This window comes from Polyodon spathula, chromosome 23, assembly GCF_017654505.1.
Source record: "Polyodon spathula isolate WHYD16114869_AA chromosome 23, ASM1765450v1, whole genome shotgun sequence".
Taxonomy (NCBI): Eukaryota; Metazoa; Chordata; class Actinopteri; order Acipenseriformes; family Polyodontidae; genus Polyodon; species Polyodon spathula.
In genome coordinates this window covers 1,604,164-1,623,882 of record NC_054556.1, presented here as the reverse complement: position 1 = coordinate 1,623,882, position 19,719 = coordinate 1,604,164, and the positions used below count along the sequence as shown (strand labels likewise).

The 19,719-nt window shown below is 45.9% G+C and overlaps 1 protein-coding gene across 1 annotated transcript; it reads right to left on the bottom strand.

Moving 5' to 3' along the window:
• Positions 1–3,879: 3,879 nt before the first annotated feature.
• Positions 3,880–9,007, bottom strand: si:ch211-157b11.8. Its single transcript, XM_041225474.1, has 5 exons — positions 8,136–9,007; positions 7,321–7,464; positions 5,969–6,255; positions 4,816–5,078; positions 3,880–4,558 (listed from the first exon to the last, which is right to left on the bottom strand). The coding sequence occupies exons 1-5, from the start codon at positions 8,578–8,580 to the stop codon at positions 4,228–4,230; spliced, it is 1,470 nt and encodes a 489-aa protein (XP_041081408.1). The 5' UTR covers positions 8,581–9,007; the 3' UTR covers positions 3,880–4,227.
• Between the last annotated feature and the right edge of the window lie 10,712 nt (positions 9,008–19,719).

Genomic DNA, 19,719 nt, shown 5'->3' with positions numbered 1-19,719 from the left:
TCTTTAGGGAGTCTCGGAAGGAACTACCTTTATTGCGATATCTTTTGCTCTCTGCTTTTCTGCTTTTGTGGTTGTTTTTGTTTGTTTTTTTGCTTCATGCTGTTAAATTGTACTTCCATGTTTTGGTATTTTTTTTGTTTTTGTTTTTTTAAGAAATAAAGGAACAAATTAAATGTTTTGTGTTCTGTTGCAAGTTTCTGCCCTCCTGCCGGCTGTGCAGGCCGTGTGTCTAATGCAGTAAGATGTGGGGTTGGCAGTGCATGAAGTCTCCTGAATCCTGGAGGCTGTGTTCTGGCTATGGCTCTTGTGATAAACATACTGAGCCAGGAGAATAGCCGCTGCAAGCAGTCTTCACTGTCCACTTTGTGTTACTTTACAACAAATGACCAAATTTGAATAAAAAAAGACCTGTCAAAACTCTTCTGCTGTGTCACTTATCATTTTTACAGTATAGTTAATAAAAAGAATTCTTGAATTACACATAGAAAACAAAGGTTTTAATCAGGGGCATTCACATAAATGCAACTTAAATTTAGCATGCTTTAAAAAAAAAAAAAATGTAAACATTTGAGGACTGATTTTTGCACCCTTGTATACTGATGAAATCCAGTGCATGTGGACTAGCTGGAATAGCATTTTACTCACAGCACTGCTTTCAATCTACATTAAACATGTGCTTTATAAACTAACTTTGCAGAGCCCTGTAAATCAGAAACAATAGACCTGTTGCTGGATCCAGGACAATAATGCAGAAATACTCGATCGTAATCGGTTACATTTGATCACAAAAAGCACATCTTCCCTTGAACAGCAATGCATGAGTGTGATTGATTCTGGCATGGCACACTAAATGCTTCGTTATCTTCAGGATAATTAGAGAAGTAGAAGCAAGGATGCTGTGAGGAGGTGTTGACATCAATGTATCTATTGAGGCAGGTGTGGAGTTTTAGAAAGAAAGAAACTCGTTTGAGAGATTTCTCAGGACCCAGCTGTGTTGTAGAGTGCTGCAATACTATCACTGTACCAACAGAGGGGCCTGTGCACAGCAGGGCTGTGTTGGCAATCCGCACCTGTGGCTGTGCTGTGCAGTTCTATTGCTGTACCAGCAGAAGGCACTCTGGAGCTGGGTGCTGCTGATGATGCCCTTAACCCCTCCAGTGACGCTGCGCTTGTCATTGTACACACCTGGGACCTTGGCAGTGGGTTCTGTGATGTGATTGCGTTGCTTTATCTAAACTCTCTGAACCTTCCTGTGCACGAGGTGCGGCTGAGAGATTTGAGACAATACCTTGGGAAACGCTTGCCCGGTGAATCTGATGAATCTTCATGGATATTTCTTACAAAGAAGAATTATCCCTGAGGGGCAGCTCAGTGGCTGCTAAAGGCTGTATCTGAGCTAGCCCCTTGTCTGGTTTTGACTACACTGTGTGTTTCATGGTCCTGGCTCCTGTGCAGTTTTACATGGGCGAGGGCTGATTTGTTTTTGTTGAGTGTTTTCGATTGTGTCACACAATACAATAATCAGACGCTTCCACAGTGTGTTACTGAAACGTTACTGAGAGCTGGGGGGAGCTGTTCTGCTCACACTGGCTTTGGAATACTGGGAATGCAGACTAACCCTAACCCTCCACCCCCTGAAACAGCAGCTAAGGGGATTATCCCCTCACATCGCCATGCAAAAGCTTGTCTCCAGCTGCTTCTCGTAAGAACCCTATTTGTCAGCCAGCATGTGTCCCGTAAACACACACAGGCACACACACAAAGACAACACAACAAGCCCTAAAAGCGCCTGCTCTAATTCTCTGAATTCCTTCACTCCTGGTCTCAGTTTAAACAGCTTGCTGCTCTTTGCACTTCTGCTGTAATTGATGTTTCTCAGCTCTGTGCAGAGAGCTCCAGTCTAGAGACAGGCTGAGTAGATGACAGGCTGTCACCGGCAATGGAATCTGCAGGTCCGAGGGAAGGGGCAGATTTCAGGGTTAGCGGTTTGTTCTTTTTCTCTGTTTTTCTTGTCAGGAGGAAATGCAAACTCAGTCGACGAGCCAGTGGAGGGAGTGCTATGACAGCAGATGATCTATGTTGTTGGAGAGTTCACACATTCTCCTCGAGGCTCCAATGCAAACTCTACATGATGTGTTACCTTTCTGAACAGTCCATGCTGGACACTCACAAGAACTGACGCTGCAGGGAAATGAAAAGGGGCACTGTCAGTCTCAATCACTGCTGCTGCTCAAACATGCATTGTGGTGTCTCCAGCCGGCCTCGGGTTTGCCAATAAGGATGCCACAGTAATCTGATATATGGAGTAATCAATTAGTCATGATATCAATTGTTGCAATAATCGTATTGTGTATTTTTTGAAATCATACATCGATTTATGTATTTATTTATTGTTAAATTCTGATGCTTGAGTCTTTTTTTTGAAGGGCTGTTTAGTCCACACACCTACACTTAGGGTAAGAAGATTACAGGGTGAGATCTGTATGACATCATACTGATTTGAATTGGGAGCCTCTGTGAAGTGGCTCGGATAATCGGATTCGGACTCCTTATTGAACTGTGGTTCTTTTGATACCTGCACAGAAGTTTCTCTGGTCGTTTATTTGCAACACCACCATGCACCTCGCTGAACTGAATCCAGAAATGAAATACAGTGCCTCTTTGCAGAGAGACACGTGTTCCTATATATAGACGACAATACGGTAATGCAACAGTACTAAAAATATCATGGAAAGTCACGGAGAGTGATATCAAAGATAACAGCGCCTTGTTTCTTTGATCCTGTCTTGCTAACACATGCACACACACACACTGGAGCGTTTAAACTTTTAAACAGGGCTGCAAAATATGTGTGTGAAGAATCGCTGCCAGGCTTAGAGGACTGGCTGGTTTCACAGTGTGTCTCTCTCTCGGGGGTGCCAGCCGCCCCTGCCAGCCTGTCTGCCCCGATCACAGGCCCGCACATTTCACACCAGGGTGCCAGCTCCCTGCCCTTGGTATTTATAGCGACTCGCACCTTGTTAAAAAAAAAAAAAATAAATAAAAACTAAAAAAAGAAAGCGAGCTGCCGCTGTTCGAAGTTGAGAGGAGCCTTTTTAGTTTGCACTGAAATGGACAGTACCGTCAGACTCGCAGAAGCAGGCTTGTTATGTGGAGTGCCTGTGCTGTGGGAGCCTGAGGAATGCAGTGGAATGTGAGGCTGTGGTCTGCTGACTGTCAGGGCTCTGAGAGGTGCCTCTATTCTGTCAGTCATGTCTTCACATGGTCCCATACAGGGGTTCTGTCTCTTATAATGGGCTTCAATGGGGCTTTCCTGTTCAATATATCACTCTAGAGCAGGGTGTCCAATCCCAGCCCTGGAGAGCCATTCCACTCCAGGTTTAGCAGGAACAGTGAGATCATAAACCACTTCAGGGTCTGGATGGAGGTTTCATTGGTTCAATTAAACCATTTAGAACAGGGTTGTAACAAAGACCAGGAGAGGAACCTGATCCAGAGGTAATTAAACAATAAAACTCACACTAGAAATTCTAATTTAAAGAATGGATCCCATTCTCCCTCGATATTCTACCATGTGATTATTCACCAGTGCGGTTTATTCACGGTCAGACCACGGTAGCAGTAAACTCTAGAAGTCCTGTAGAAGGGATCTCACTATAAGCCAGGTGTTGAAATGAAGAAGGAGCTCTCTGCTTGTACATTTCTAAATTATTTTATGAGGAGGAACAAATAAGCAGCTCAGTTTCACCTAACCCCCAGGTATTAACTTGTTCTTTAAAACCAATGCCTGTCAACCTGCATCCACCTGTGTGGGCTTCACTGCGTCTGGCCTTAAAGAGGAAATCATCCACAACTTCAAAAACACTGTTCAAGATATAATGCAATAACGAAAAAACTTTTTATTTTTCATAATTATAAATAAAATGTAAAATGTCATTCGAAAGATTACAAGAAGGCATGGCAGTACAGTGCAGTAGAGCCCCTTGTATCCAAAGTGCCCTGTGGACAGGGACAAAGCTCCTATGAGCAGGTGTCGAGGCCAGGCCTGGGATAAGGAGAGAGTCAAATAAAGGGGCCCTGCGGACAGGGAATATCACTATACTCAGTGCTATAAACTGGCCTGTACTGTAGAACCCTTTTTGCTAAGTGGAGAGGATGGTAGAGAAAGCTTTCAGAATCAGCTGAAGAATTCCCGGCTCTCTTGAGCGTTTCGCAGGCGCTGAAGAGTCAGAAGTCGACGGGCCTCGTCTTCATCTCCACTCTCTTGAAGGAGTATTTCTGCTGGCTCCTGCGGTCTATCAGGATGTACCAGGTGCCCCAGTAGATGCCATCGGTGAGGCCGCTGTAGCGCCCCTGGTGGTAGCGCCCGTTCAGGTTGGCTGCCAGGCAGGAGTCGAACCACCAGCCCGCCCCATAGTACGAGCCGCAGCTCCCCGAGGAGTAGCTGTCATTGTCGCTGTCCGCGGTGCTGAACGGACGCCCATCATGGTTGTAATGCTTACTGTAGCTCAGGGCATTGCCAGCATCCCCCGTGTACTCTCGCGCGGTCAGGCGATACCTGAGGGAGGGAGGGGGGAAGAGAACGCATTGGGTTATTTAATGCTGGAAAAATTATTATTATTCTGTAACATGTAAGACAAGTTGATAAAGAAATGTTTGTTGAATGTTATTTGCTCCTGTTTATTTGGCAACTGTTTTTTGAAGTTCATTATCATGCGGGGGAAGGTGTAGTTGATAGATAGACAGATAAATAGATAGATAGATATAGAGAAAGACAGACAGACAGATATATACATAGCTATATAGACAGTGAACCTGTGAGTCTCGTGCGCGACGCGGAATCTCCTGTAGGTGGCGTGCCGCTGCACCTCGTGCCAGTCCTGGAGCTCGATGCGCAGCAGGCTGTGCCTGGACCACGTGAGGGAGTGCAGGGCCTCGTTCCCCAGCCAGTGCTCTCCCTGCCGCGGTCCGAAACCCTGCCGGTACTCCTGCCACGTGCGGTTAAAATCTACCGAGCCATCCTGCCGCCGCTGAAACACCGTCCAGCCGCCCCCTGCCGTCAGCATGTCACAGGACGCCTGGGGAGAGGGAAGGGGAGAGGGGGTAAACCACAGAGGAGGACTCTGCTCTCAGCATGTCACAGGAGACCTGGGGTGAGGGGAGTGGAGAGGGGATTAACCAGAGTGGAGGACTCTGCCCTCAGCATGTCACAGGAGACCTGGGGTGAGGGGAGTGGAGAGGGGATTAACCAGAGTGGAGGACTCTGCCCTCAGCATGTCACAGGAGACCTGGGGTGAGGGGAGTGGAGAGGGGATTAACCAGAGAGGAAGACCCAGCTGTCATCATGTCACAGAACACCTGGGGAACCTATTAGCAGAAACTACACTTAGAACTTCACTGAGAGTGTAGATCTGGACACAGACTGTCAACGACAAAGCATTCTGAATGTCTAAACCACAACAGGATCTACACAAACAGATTCAATACAATGCTATCAGCTTGATGTCTGTTTTTTTTTTTATTTAGATTGAATGACTTACAATATGTTTCTAAGTGTTCTGTGGCGACCTCTAATGGAGTTGAAGGTGTACTTCTCTCGCGGGTTTGATACAGTGAAGAGAGTGTGACAAACACACGCTCAGCTTGAATAGAGGCAGCCACCAAACACTTAGAAACACACATTAGAAACTTTCACACACTAATCAGCAAGTGACTGCAGAACGTTCCTATAGGCAGACAGAAACGTTGAAAAGGGAAATAAATTGCTCAAGATTGAAATGTTTCACATATCGATAAAGGCTCAGCTTCCCAGTTTCTAATCGTAATGAAGACTCTTCATTATCGGGCATTTCCTTGTTAGCTGCCCTTGTGTGTCGGGTAGCCCTTACACTGTCAACTACCAGACGGAAAAGGGACTGGTGGGGTTTCACAGTGAGTGCTTCCCCCTGGTGGCGGGAGGCTGTATTACCTCGAAGGGCTGTGTGTCTGGGGTTGGCTGGATGGTGTAGATGCCATTCTCCCGGATCCCCTGCTTGTAGATTTCAGCACAGTCTCGTGGGTACTGACTCCCCTCCTCCTCATCCTCCTCCTCCTTCTCCTCTCCCTCCCCCCCTGCAGGCTCCACTGTGAAATAAACAACACACACGACAACTGAGAACTGCATTATACATGTAACGAACCCGCCTGGACTTTCACAGCAATGCCAGTTAATCTTGCTATCACAGGAATGCCAGTTAACTATTAAAAACACAAAGCCTTATAAAAGTGTCCCGTAGTAAAAGCACGGCTGAGCAAAGCATAACCATGGGGAAAGCCCTGCGGTGAAAGTGCAAGAGCACTCTGCAAACGTGTTCAAGGGATGCAGTAAATACAAGACACAAAGTTATGACCTTTTCTCAATCTCTTCCAGGAAAAGTATTTTTTATTCCTGGCAGGAGCAGTTCCTATCCTATCTGTATCAGTCGTTCACGCTGTCGCCGTGATCAAAAGAGAACACCCTGTCTGTGAAATTCCTCTCAGGAATCTCAAATCCATTAGCACTGGCAGGGAGAGGAACAGATAAACAGTCTCGCTCTCCTCGGATGCATTAACCCCCCCCCAAACCTCACACACACACACACACACACACACTAGCAGCCACTCGGACTCTATGACTCCCTCCCTTCCAGATAACACGTGTGTATAACCGACCCTCCCCCTCAATTAGAGACTCTCAGAGGACATTGCCTGTCTGGCCTGTCCTGACCTCCGCGTCTCTCCCTCCCCCCTCCTCTCCCTCTCTTTCTCCTGCAGTAAGACATATTTCATCTTTCTCTGCTCTGGCCCACAGCAGAGACTCCATTCCATGTGGACTAATCCATTGAGAATATACACTACACCTTGATATTGACGTGATACAGCCATATGAAATGTCTTTATAATATACAGCACTAGACCCTGATATTGATGAGATCCAGCCCTCTGAAATGTCTTTATAATATACAGCACTAGACCCTGATATTGATGTGATCCAGCCCTCTGAAATGTCTTTATAATATACAGCACTAGACCCTGATATTGATGTGATCCAGCCCTCTGAAATGTCTTTATAATACACAGCACTAGACCCTGATATTGATGAGATCCAGCCCTCTGAAATGTCTTTATAATATACAGTAGACTCTGTCCCACATCACACTGTGGATCTGTGTCTGTGTGACTGTGTGAGGTTCCAGCAGTGGCAGAGAAAGGCACTCACCTGTCTCCTCTTGTAACAGTAAGAGACACCGCGAATTAACGTCTACAACTGTCAGGTCTATATCTTGGTAAAAGTGAGTGTGCCCCTCTGCAGGTAGAATTGGGAGGAGCAGTCGAAGTATAGCAATCCGTGCTGCTCCCTCTCACCTGGGGTTTCTGTGAGCCCCGCCCCCCTCAGCAGCTTCAGCAGGTCCTCCCTCGCTGTCTGACTCGTCCCCTGCCGGCCTCCTGCAAAAACAGCAACGCAGGCAGCGTTCAGGGAACTTTTTCTGGACGCTTATTAAGACGTGTCGAAGCTGACATTTTAAGGTACTTTTCAGCAAACAAAGCCAGTGTTCCCAGGTTTCTAATTGCAATAGCACCCTGATTGGAGATCAGTATGTGTGAGTGTATGTGTGCTGAGCAGTGCTCCCCCTGCACTGTGCTGTACTCTCCCTCTCCCTGCACTGTGCTGTACTCTCCCTCTCCCTGCATTGTGCTGTGCTCCCCCTGCACTGTGCTGTACTCTCCCTCTCCCTGCACTGTGCTGTGCTCTCCTTCTACTCGCACTGTGCTGTGCTCTCCCTCTCCCTGCACTGTGCTGTGCTCCCCCTGCACTGTGCTGTGCTCAAATAAGGCAATATTTCTGCAGTGTGCATTGTAGCCAGTTCCCTTATTCAAATGTACCATGATAAATTTGCACACATTTTGCAGCTTTCCCTTGCTATTACCATAGTTATACTATTCATTTTACCTTAGTTTACACTGGTAGGTACCTCTGTGCCTTATATTGCTTACCTATGCTTTACCATGCTTCCACTGTGCTTTAATACACATAGTCAACTTTCATAAAGGTTAAACTGGGAGATACAGAGCTATGTTGTCCTCTGTGTGTGCTGTACTATATCTCTTCTACTCACCCATCTGCGAGATCTGTTTCACAGCCTGGCTGTGACAGTCCAGGTCACACTCCCCCAGCACAGCCAGGAGCAGAGCCAGCAGAGTGACCAGCCTCCCCTCCTCCTCTCCCAGCCCCTGAACCCGGCTCTGCAGGGTTGAGACACTGCCCTCCAGCAGCTTCACACGTTCCCAGAGACTGCGAGGCTGCCCCTGCCTGTCCCTCTCCTCCCGTGGGGTCTGTCTTAGCTCCTGGGGGTCCGGCAGCAACTGTACAGGGGTGTCAGGAGGGGCGAGCACCCGTGCCCTGCAGCCCCCAGTCCCTAAGCCCTGACAGCCCTGCACGGGGGGCTCCGCAACCAGTCTCTTGCTGCAGGATGATCCCCCGCAGTCCTCCAGGGGCGGGCTCTGTCCAGCGGAGAACAGCAGGAGACGGGACAGGAGGACAGCTGTCCATAGCAGCATCATGTCCTTCACAGGAAAGCCGAGGGGTGTTTCAATCCTTCAACTTCAGACTCCCAGGCTGTTATTCCGAGTGCTGGCCTGTGCGCTTCAGTTCCTGTCAACTGTCTCTTACAGACAGTGCCTGCCTAACCGTGCTCCCTCTCACTGCTAGGCTGTTAATGGACAAAGCTATAGAGCTAGCTAACTGTGCCCGCTCTCACTGCTAGGCTATTCTTAGAGAAGGCTATACAGCAAAGCTGGCTCTGCTCACTGTGACTGATTGGCTCCTGGTTGTGTGGTGCAGTCCAGATAAAGGGTTTCTCTCTCTGATCCACAGCATGTGATAAATCTGACCTCACCCCCTCCCAGCCTGCCAGCACACAGACACACAGAGCGAGACACACAGACACAGAGACACTCGCTCACCCTCCCACTCTCTCGCTTGCTCCCTGATCAAATGATTGAGGGGTTAACTCCTCTGGGTGTCTGGAGCTCTCCCTCCCTCCCTGACTTTCTCCCTCTTTCCTACCCCCCACTCTCTCTCTCCCATTCTCTCCCCCTCCCCCTCCCTCTCTCTCTCTCCTCTTCTCTCTCTCCCTCTCTCTCTCTCTCTCTCTCTCTCTCTCCCTCTCTCTCTCTCTCTCCCTCTCTCTCTCTCCCCTCCTCTCTCTCTCATTTCTCTCTCCTCCCCCCCCTCTCTCCCTCTCCCCCTCTCCCTCCCTCCCTCCCCCTCTCTCTCTCTCTCCCCCTCTCTCCCTCTCTCCCTCTCTCCCTCTCTCCCCTCTCCCCCTCTCCCTCTCTCTCTCCCTCTCTCCCACTCTCCCCCTCTCCCCCTCTCCCACTCTCCCCCTCTCCCTCTCTACCTCTCTCCCTCTCTCCCCCTCTCCCCCTCTCTCTCTCTCCTCTCCTCTCTCTCCCTCTCTCCTCTTCTCCCTATCTCCTCATCTCTCCCTCCCTCCCTCTCTCTCTCTCTCTCTCTCCCTCTCTCCCTCTCTCCTCCTCTCCCTCTCTCTTCATCTCTCCCTCCCTCTCTACCTCTCTCCCTCCCTCCCTCTCTCCCTCTCCCTCTCTCTCTCCTCTCTCTCCCTCCTCTCCCTCTCCTCTCCCTCTCTCCCTCTCTCTCCCTCTCTCCTCTCTCTCTCTCTGTCTCTCTCCCTCCCCTCTCCCCCCTCCCTCTCACCTCCTCTCCCTCTCTCCCCCTCTTCCTCTCTCCTCCTCCTCTCCCTCTCCGATCTACAGTAAAAGTGTCTCTTAACAAATCTAAACCCCATTTCAGTGATATGATTGATCGACTTGGGGAGCTGATAATAATGATAAAAATGATAAGTTTATAACATGTGTTCTGGAGTTTCAGATTGTGTTTGTAGGAGAATGCATGTTAACAGAACACATAGTTCCACAGTTCTACTCAACAGCATCACGTCACAGAGGCCTGTACTTCTATAGCCAGCTAGTTAACCCACACTACTCAAGGATACAGCCTGATCAGCTCTCTGTGCCCCTGAGTGTACAACTCTGCGTGCCGCTGAAGAGCTGCAATCAAGGATACAATAATCAACAACCGTTCAGATAGCATTGCTGTTTCTCTGGTGTATTGTTGGAGGCTAAGGGGCAGCTGTGCTAGGAAAACCGGGTCCAGGCGCCACCTTGTGGCAGGTGAGGATCGGTCAGTACCATGGTAATAGGCCCAGATAAAGAAACTGCTTGTCTTTTATACTTTAAACCTTTCACACAGGCGACCTCATAAGGGGACAGATAAAAAAAAAAAAAAAAAAAACTGTCTTCCAGTCTTTATATGAGGACGCATGGAAGACGCAAATGCATGATGACATTGTAAAAAAAAAAGTAAATAATGTATTTAGTATGTGTCCAAAACTAGCTATTTTCAATATTTCAAGCACGAAGGGGTTAATATATTTCTGATATATTGTGCACTATATTGACATGTGGCAAACATTGCTACAGGGTTATAGCTTTCAGCTACCTGTAAATAGCAAGCAGCATTGGCAGAACGACTCGTAAATGAGGTTATTTGTACTGCTGTTTTCCGAACTGTTCCGGCTCTTAAATGTGTTTGTTTGGTTGTTTTATTAACTTGTGTGCGCTCGAGAAAACGCGACCCGTGCTCCGTGCCACAACGGACCTGTAGCCAGGGCCAATCTGAGTGCAAAATCACGGGACTGGCTTTTTGCGAGCGAGTCTGTAAATGACTCCAAGTGCTTGTCCGTTGCCTTCGTATTCTTGTTGCCGACGTGTTCGTGAATCGTTCTCTGACGATGTGAATCGCTGGGCCTGTGGCCGTCAAAGCTGTCGTTGAATAGCGAAACAAATGCTTAAGAGCCAACGAGTTGTCTAGGCGACGACTAAGACTTTTACCTAACGCTAACGGAAAGTTTAGTTCTGTACCGAGGAGTTATCGCAGAGCGGCGTGCAGTGTTAAACTAAGCCGATTTCAGTTTCGGGTTCTCGGCTAGTTTGGGAAGTCGTCTGCGACAATGTCGACTTTGGATCCTACAGCCGCCCTTGCACGCTTGAACTGGAAAAGACGGGACTGGATTACACCGCACTGGATAAAGGTCTGTAAAGATACAACCGTTTATTTTTGACAAAGCTGGAACTGTGTTCATGTCTAAAAAGCTACATACGTTTTCTGTTTACTGAATGTATGCAGCATGACAGCTGTGCTTGTGAAGACTGGGGGTTACTCTGCGAGGCTAGCGCCGTGACGCGCAACAGGCTTGCATAAGTAAGACGGTTGGTTTTGGACGCGCTTCGTTACTGTTTGTTACTCTGAAGATACGCAGGCTACATAAATCAAGTTACCAGTAAAACGGATGCAGGGCCACGATGCCACAGTGCTGTCTACACACATCGAGACATCAGCTCTGTTACAACGTGTTTGTGAATCTGCAACATACACATTTATAAAGACATTTCAGAGGGCTGGATCACATCAATATCAGGGTCTAGTGCTGTATATTATAAAGACATTTCAGAGGGCTGGATCTCATCAATATCAGGGTCTAGTGCTGTATATTATAAAGACATTTCAGAGGGCTGGATCTCATCAATATCAGGGTCTAGTGCTGTATATTATAAAGACATTTCAGAGGGCTGGATCTCATCAATATCAGGGTCTAGTGCTGTATATTATAAAGACATTTCAGAGGGCTGGATCTCATCAATATCAGGGTCTAGTGCTGTATATTATAAAGACATTTCAGAGGGCTGGATCACATCAATATCAGGGTCTAGTGCTGTATATTATAAAGACATTTCAGAGGGCTGGATCTCATCAATATCAGGGTCTAGTGCTGTATATTATAAAGACATTTCAGAGGGCTGGATCTCATCAATATCAGGGTCTAGTGCTGTATATTATAAAGACATTTCAGAGGGCTGTGTCTCATCAATATCAGGGTCTAGTGCTGTATATTATAAAGACATTTCAGAAGGCTGGATCTCATCAATATCAGGGTCTAGTGCTGTATATTATAAAGACATTTCAGAGGGCTGGATCTCATCAATATCAGGGTCTAGTGCTGTATATTATAAAGACATTTCAGAGGGCTGGATCTCATCAATATCAGGGTCTAGTGCTGTATATTATAAAGACATTTCAGAGGGCTGGATCTCATCAATATCAGGGTCTAGTGCTGTATATTATAAAGACATTTCAGAGGGCTGGATCTCATCAATATCAGGGTCTAGTGCTGTATATTATAAAGACATTTCAGAGGGCTGGATCTCATCAATATCAGGGTCTAGTGCTGTATATTATAAAGACATTTCAGAGGGCTGGATCTCATCAATATCAGGGTCTAGTGCTGTATATTATAAAGACATTTCAGAGGGCTGGATCACATCAATATCAGGGTCTAGTGCTGTATATTATAAAGACATTTCAGAGGGCTGGATCTCATCAATATCAGGGTCTAGTGCTGTATATTATAAAGACATTTCAGAGGGCTGGATCTCATCAATATCAGGGTCTAGTGCTGTATATTATAAAGACATTTCAGAGGGCTGGATCTCATCAATATCAGGGTCTAGTGCTGTATATTATAAAGACATTTCAGAGGGCTGGATCTCATCAATATCAGGGTCTAGTGCTGTATATTATAAAGACATTTCAGAGGGCTGTGTCTCATCAATATCAGGGTCTAGTGCTGTATATTATAAAGACATTTCAGAGGGCTGGATCTCATCAATATCAGGGTCTAGTGCTGTATATTATAAAGACATTTCAGAGGGCTGGATCTCATCAATATCAGGGTCTAGTGCTGTATATTATAAAGACATTTCAGAGGGCTGGATCTCATCAATATCAGGGTCTAGTGCTGTATATTATAAAGACATTTCAGAGGGCTGGATCTCATCAATATCAGGGTCTAGTGCTGTATATTATAAAGACATTTCAGAGGGCTGGATCTCATCAATATCAGGGGCTAGTGCTGTATATTATAAAGACATTTCAGAGGGCTGTGTCTCATCAATATCAGGGTCTAGTGCTGTATATTATAAAGACATTTCAGAGGGCTGGATCTCATCAATATCAGGGTCTAGTGCTGTATATTATAAAGACATTTCAGAGGGCTGGATCTCATCAATATCAGGGTCTAGTGCTGTATATTATAAAGACATTTCAGAGGGCTGGATCTCATCAATATCAGGGTCTAGTGCTGTATATTATAAAGACATTTCAGAGGGCTGGATCTCATCAATATCAGGGTCTAGTGCTGTATATTATAAAGACATTTCAGAGGGCTGGATCTCATCAATATCAGGGTCTAGTGCTGTATATTATAAAGACATTTCAGAGGGCTGGATCTCATCAATATCAGGGTCTAGTGCTGTATATTATAAAGACATTTCAGAGGGCTGGATCTCATCAATATCAGGGTCTAGTGCTGTATATTATAAAGACATTTCAGAGGGCTGGATCTCATCAATATCAGGGTCTAGTGCTGTATATTATAAAGACATTTCAGAGGGCTGGATCTCATCAATATCAGGGTCTAGTGCTGTATATTATAAAGACATTTCAGAGGGCTGGATCTCATCAATATCAGGGTCTAGTGCTGTATATTATAAAGACATTTCAGAGGGCTGGATCTCATCAATATCAGGGTCTAGTGCTGTATATTATAAAGACATTTCAGAGGGCTGGATCTCATCAATATCAGGGTCTAGTGCTGTATATTATAAAGACATTTCAGAGGGCTGGATCTCATCAATATCAGGGTCTAGTGCTGTATATTATAAAGACATTTCAGAGGGCTGGATCTCATCAATATCAGGGTCTAGTGCTGTATATTATAAAGACATTTCAGAGGGCTGTGTCTCATCAATATCAGGGTCTAGTGCTGTATATTATAAAGACATTTCAGAGGGCTGGATCACATCAATATCAGGGTCTAGTGCTGTATATTATAAAGACATTTCAGAGGGCTGGATCTCATCAATATCAGGGTCTAGTGCTGTATATTATAAAGACATTTCAGAGGGCTGGATCTCATCAATATCAGGGTCTAGTGCTGTATATTATAAAGACATTTCAGAGGGCTGGATCTCATCAATATCAGGGTCTAGTGCTGTATATTATAAAGACATTTCAGAGGGCTGGATCTCATCAATATCAGGGTCTAGTGCTGTATATTATAAAGACATTTCAGAGGGCTGTGTCTCGTCAATATCAGGGTCTAGTGCTGTATATTATAAAGACATTTCAGAGGGCTGGATCACATCAATATCAGGGTCTAGCGCTGTATATTATAAAGACATTTCAGAGGGCTGGATCTCATCAATGTCAGGGTCTAGCGCTGTATATTATAAAGACATTTCAGAGGGCTGTGTCACATCAATATCAGGGTCTAGTGATGTATATTATAAAGACATTTCAGAGGGCTGGATCACATCAATATCAGGGTCTAGTGCTGTATATTATAAAGACATTTCAGAGGGCTGGATCTCATCAATATCAGGGTCTAGTGCTGTATATTATAAAGACATTTCAGAGGGCTGGATCACATCAATATCAGGTTCTGGTCTATACAGTAACACTATAGGATGCTGAACAATTGTTATAACTACTGTTTTGACTACCTTTAAGAGGCTGTGTTGTGTTATTACTATGAGCCAGTAGGGGTCACACTTGGCTGCTTGAAGTTTGCAAGTTCCAGTTGCAGATACAGAGATGCAGTGCAGCAGACTCAGTGCTGAGGATTCTTGCATGGTGTAGGTGGTGTCCACTACTCAGGGATGTCAAATTGAAAGCAACGCTGGAAGGTGGGACAGCCTGCAGTGGGTTTCCGCTGCTTCACAGTGGTAATGAACTCACTGCCGCTGAGTCGAGTGATGGGGCAGAACACAGGGATAGGGACTGTCCCGATCAAGGGTCTCAACCCCTGTGCCAGACAGGTTTGCAGGAGGAATTACTGGGCAGTGCAGACTCCACACTGCACTCCTGCTCTGGAGTGGAGTGCGGTGCATCACTGCTGCTGGGTTCAGGTGGTAAAAACATTGTTCAACATCGTTTGGGCTAACCCTTGTTTCTGTGGATAGCTCCCATCCACAGACCCCTCGGGTGAAGTTCCCCCAGCAGAGCTGGTTAATGATCACACTGTCTGGAGGTACAGAAAATCAGCATTGAAAGAGTTAACAGCTTGGGGCGCCTCAAAATATCTATTAATGCCTAATAATAATTATAATAAAAAAAAAGATATAAAAATAAAATGTCAGTTACCCCAAATAGACAAACAAAGGACACTATGTGCCAGGGAGTTGCTCTTCTCTCTCTCCCTCTCTCTCTCATTTGTCTTGTTGACACTGGAGCAGCCCCACGAGTTGCGGTCCGAACCCTGCACAGTTTCACCACAGTATCCTGGAGCAGTGTCTGGTGCGGTGCTGATAGCGCTGAGGCTCGCCTGTGCCCTTTCTCTCCGGAAGCCCGGGACTGGCAGCGGTTAGGCTCCCCACTCAGACCCCCCCAGCCCTGCTGCTGCTCAGGAAGGACGCTGCATTATTTGTCTTTACTTGTAGAGCGGTGGGGGGAGATGTCAGACCCAGCGGTAAGTGGGATCAGTCTTTCCCAATAAAGGCCCCAAAATAAATTAACTAACCTCCCCCTCACCCAGACCTTTAATGAGAATGGAGGGGGAGGCAGAAGGAGAAGTCAGGTGAAATGGGGGGTATGGTAGAGATGCTGATTGGGGATCAGGTAAGGTACCCTTGCACTGCAATCGATTACCAGTGCTGACTATTGGTTTGTTCACAACATTGAAGATTTTCCCACTTGTACCATTCTCTGTATCCCATTAGCTGCCCTAGTGCTAGCATCACCCCTCAGACAGTACAAAGCCTTTCATTGCCAGTGTTAAGGGTGAGCGGGCCACTTTGTATGCAGCTGGTTACAATACTGGGCTCATCAGTTAGGGAGCAATAATGAAGGTAGTGAGGATGAATCTCTGATAGCTCCGTACAGGGTGCAGGTTCACTGAAATGTCACTAGGGGGTGCTGCAGTCAAAGAGATTGTGGATATCCTTGTGAGAAAGACTTCATCTCACTGCACCGGGCCTGCTCAGCATTAACCTCACATGACTTGCAGATCCCATATGAAATGCATGGGCTCATGGTTCTTGTATGAGTTCAGCTTTAAAGCACAGCCCCTTGGCGGACCCAGGACAGAGACAGAGCACAGTGAAGAAGAAAGAAAGATAGAAAGTAAGAATAACAAATGGAAAGAAAAAAAGAAAGGAGAAGAATATTCTTAAAACACCCATTCATTAATTCTGAATAAATGGAAGTTTCTTTGTAAACAAGCATAGGAATAGATAAATACAATTTGTATATGTACTTTTAAGTACTCTTTCTGGCATATGGCAGATGTTTCTTAATTATTTTGCAGCATTATCTATCAATTTATCAGTCCTGAGTCAACGGAGTACACATTCTCAGTTCCAAAGGCGACCTGGAAGACAGAGAGAAAGTCGTGCAAAGAGTCTATTGGGCCGGAGTCTGAGGCTTCCCCTAACACATCAGGATTGTGGTCAAGGTTGAGAAGCTCATCAAAAAAGAATATTTGAGTAGTTGTCATTAAACAGTTGAATGAGTTGACAAAACGGCTCACTCTTTAATGCTTAGTGCAGCGGTTCCCAAACTGGTGTGCCAACCACTAGTGGTACACGAGCAGTCTGTAAGTGGCACGCCAGAGGTCTGCCAGTGACACGTCAGAGCAGTTTGTGTTTATTTGTACTCGGGAATCTGTAGGAATCTGAGGAGTCTGCATTCTTTCTTCCTTGTAGTTTTTAGCACCATCTAGTGGCTGTCGTGGAATACCTGTTGTGTAAAGACCGTTTCATAGTAGCGGTTTCTGCCTCCTGTTACAAGAAGGGCTGACTTTTGGTACTCTGAAGTGAAAACATTCTGAGACAGACCAAAGGCCCGTTGATGAGCTGGGTGATGAATCAGACCTTGATGAAGAAGCTGTTGATTTACCAGACCCTAGCATGCACGGCAGTGAAGAAAGACAAGGTGCTTCTGGCACTTCTGATAAGTGTCCTGCTTCAACAACCAGTGGTAAGCACAAGATCACAAGAAAATATGATCTGAGATGTTTAGCGTTTGGATTTAGCTGGTACAGTGAAGAAAGTGAACCAGTTCCTCATTGTGTTATTTGCTATGAACTCTTATCAAATCATTTTATGAAACCTTCCCCTCTTCAGCGTCACCTAAATACAAACAGCTCCATAAAAGACAAGCCTCTCTATTTAAAAAAGAGAACTAAGACAGTTAGAGAACAATAACCGCTTTCATTACAAAGTAAGTTTAAGGATTGCGTAAACTGGGAATGCGCATACAACAGGCGGGATTCTTGTGTTACCTGCAGCAGAAGACAGTGTGTCATCATTTCTTGGTGATAAGGCTGGAAAAAGGCTTGACGTTGTTCCTTTATCTGACAACACAGTATCAAGAAAAATTAGAGTCGAAGAGCTCATTGAAAGCATCAAGAAAAGTAAGTTATTTTTGTTACAATTAGACGAGTGCACAGATATAACAAAGTTTCACACACAGCCTCCTATTTGAAGTTTAAACATATGGTGGATGTAAGAAAAGAAGAACATGAGTAAGTTTACGAACAAGAGGAGGCCATGCAGCCCATCAGTGCTCGTCCGGTTCCTCATAGCTGGTTGATCTCAAAACTTTAGGATCCCAGTGATTCAGCATTAACAATATGGCTGGATAACCCTTGGTAACCCATTCAATCCCCTCTCCACAGTTCACAGTCATTGCACATGGTGCCAGCTGCTCTAATTTACAGCCGTGGTAGAGGGGTGGTGGGGTGGATGTGTGTTACTGACACACTTGATATTAAATAAGGCTTGGCATTCATGCAACATTTCTCAAATTATTCTTGAGTTTAAAAACACTCGCTTGTCTCCACTAACTAACCTGCCCTTGTCTTGTGTGTCTCCTCAAATACCATCCAGATTGGAAATAGTCATAAATCACGTCTCTCGACTATCTTATGATCGCGGCACAAAGCTGCCCTTTCCAGCGGCGCCCCTTTGAAGTGTTGCAGGACCCGGCAGCACCACAGACAGAATGAATAGAGGCGCTGGGCTGAGTCTGGAGACACGCCAGCACACAGAGCACAGGGGGCCCCCGACATCAGGAGTCTGTGCACTGGGAGAGAGGGAGAGGAGTACAGCTTAGTGTGTAGAGCTGAGGGACTGGGAAAGAGGTAGTGTAGTTTAGGGTTTAGTGTTGAGAGACTGTGAGGCAGTATGGTCTAGTGGTGCGAGCTGGGATGTAGAATGTGGCGGCTCTGATTTATAGATGTTTTTTTTTCTGCTGCAAAACAAATCCAATTTCGGAAGCAAAAAGAAGGATTGTTGAAGGACTTTTACTGAAGACATTTACGTGAAAAATAAAATGAAACTGGAATTCTGGAAAGAAAATGTAGACATCTCGATTTCACAGTGCCACTTATCTGGCAAGATAACATAAGGGCACCCCTTTGTCACGGCTCCCTGCAATAACCGCTTCAGCCACTAGGGGTCTCTATTGAACTACTTTTAAAACAACATTCCCTGTAAACCCCCCCCCCCCCCCCCCCCCCCCCACACACACACACACACACACACACACACACATGTTTCCATAAATGTTACTGTTAGATCTTTCATTTACTCACACATGCACACACACACACACAACCACATACACACACACAGTCATACACGTGCGCAGAAAGAGTTCGTTAAATGCCAATTCAATATATATATCAGGGTTGCGGTTGACCAATGCTCTGCAAAATTCTGTTTAAACCGGAATTCGGAAAAGGCCCTGTATCCTGATGTGGTGAAACACTGATGCAAGCCTGGGGCTAGTGATGGAGGAGAGAGAGGGAGGGGGGGGGGAGGGAGGGAGAGAGAAAGGGGGAGGACAGAGAAAACACTGTCAGGTCTGGAGAAATGGGGGGTGGGTAGAGATAAGGATTAAGGGGTAACAAAAATGGCTTTTAGGGTTCCCTTTTCAATCTTAAGAGACCCCAACCCTTGTGTATGCTGCCATTACCCTCTACAATGGCAAAGAAGACAGGAAGACTGTGGAAGTACAGTACAATGGCAGTCCAGTGGGTCTGTGTTTTACAAAGGGGTGCTGGTTGCACAAGGGCAGATCAAATAGGGCCAAGCTGCCTTTAAGGAGAATGGTACCACATTGCAAAAATTGTCATGCTGTTCTTCCAAATTCATATGTTTGCCATTTCTAGTAATGCTGTTGCCTCCCCTGTTAAAAGCATAGCAAAGTGTAATGAAGTCTACTTTTAGAAGGAGATGGTTGATTGCAGGGATCTTCTCTGTGCTTTACCTTGCTTTCATTGCTTACACTGTGCTTTTACCAGGGGGATACCAAAGCAGTACACTCTGAGAAGGGGCTGGTTCATTATCTTCTCTGTGCTTTATTACACTGTGCTGTGCTTTTACCAGGGGGATACTAAAGCAGTTCACTCTGAGAAGGGGCTGGTTCATTATCTTCTCTGTGCTTTATTACACTGTGCTGTGCTTTTACCAGGGGGATACTAAAGCAGTACACTTTGAGAAGGGGCTGGTTCATTATGTGCTTTCTGTGCTTTACTACACCGTGCTGTGCTTTTACCA

Bases quoted from the DNA above. Each gene is read 5' to 3' on its own strand.
- si:ch211-157b11.8 (XM_041225474.1), bottom strand. From the start codon at position 8,580: ATGATGCTGCTATGGACAGCTGTCCTCCTGTCCCGTCTCCTGCTGTTC. The intron at 5,079-5,968 runs GTAATACAGCCT...CCCTCTCCCCAG, and splicing joins CAGACACACAGCCCTTCGAG to GCGTCCTGTGACATGCTGAC. The intron at 4,559-4,815 runs GTTCACTGTCTA...TCCCTCCCTCAG, and splicing joins GTCGCGCACGAGACTCACAG to GTATCGCCTGACCGCGCGAG.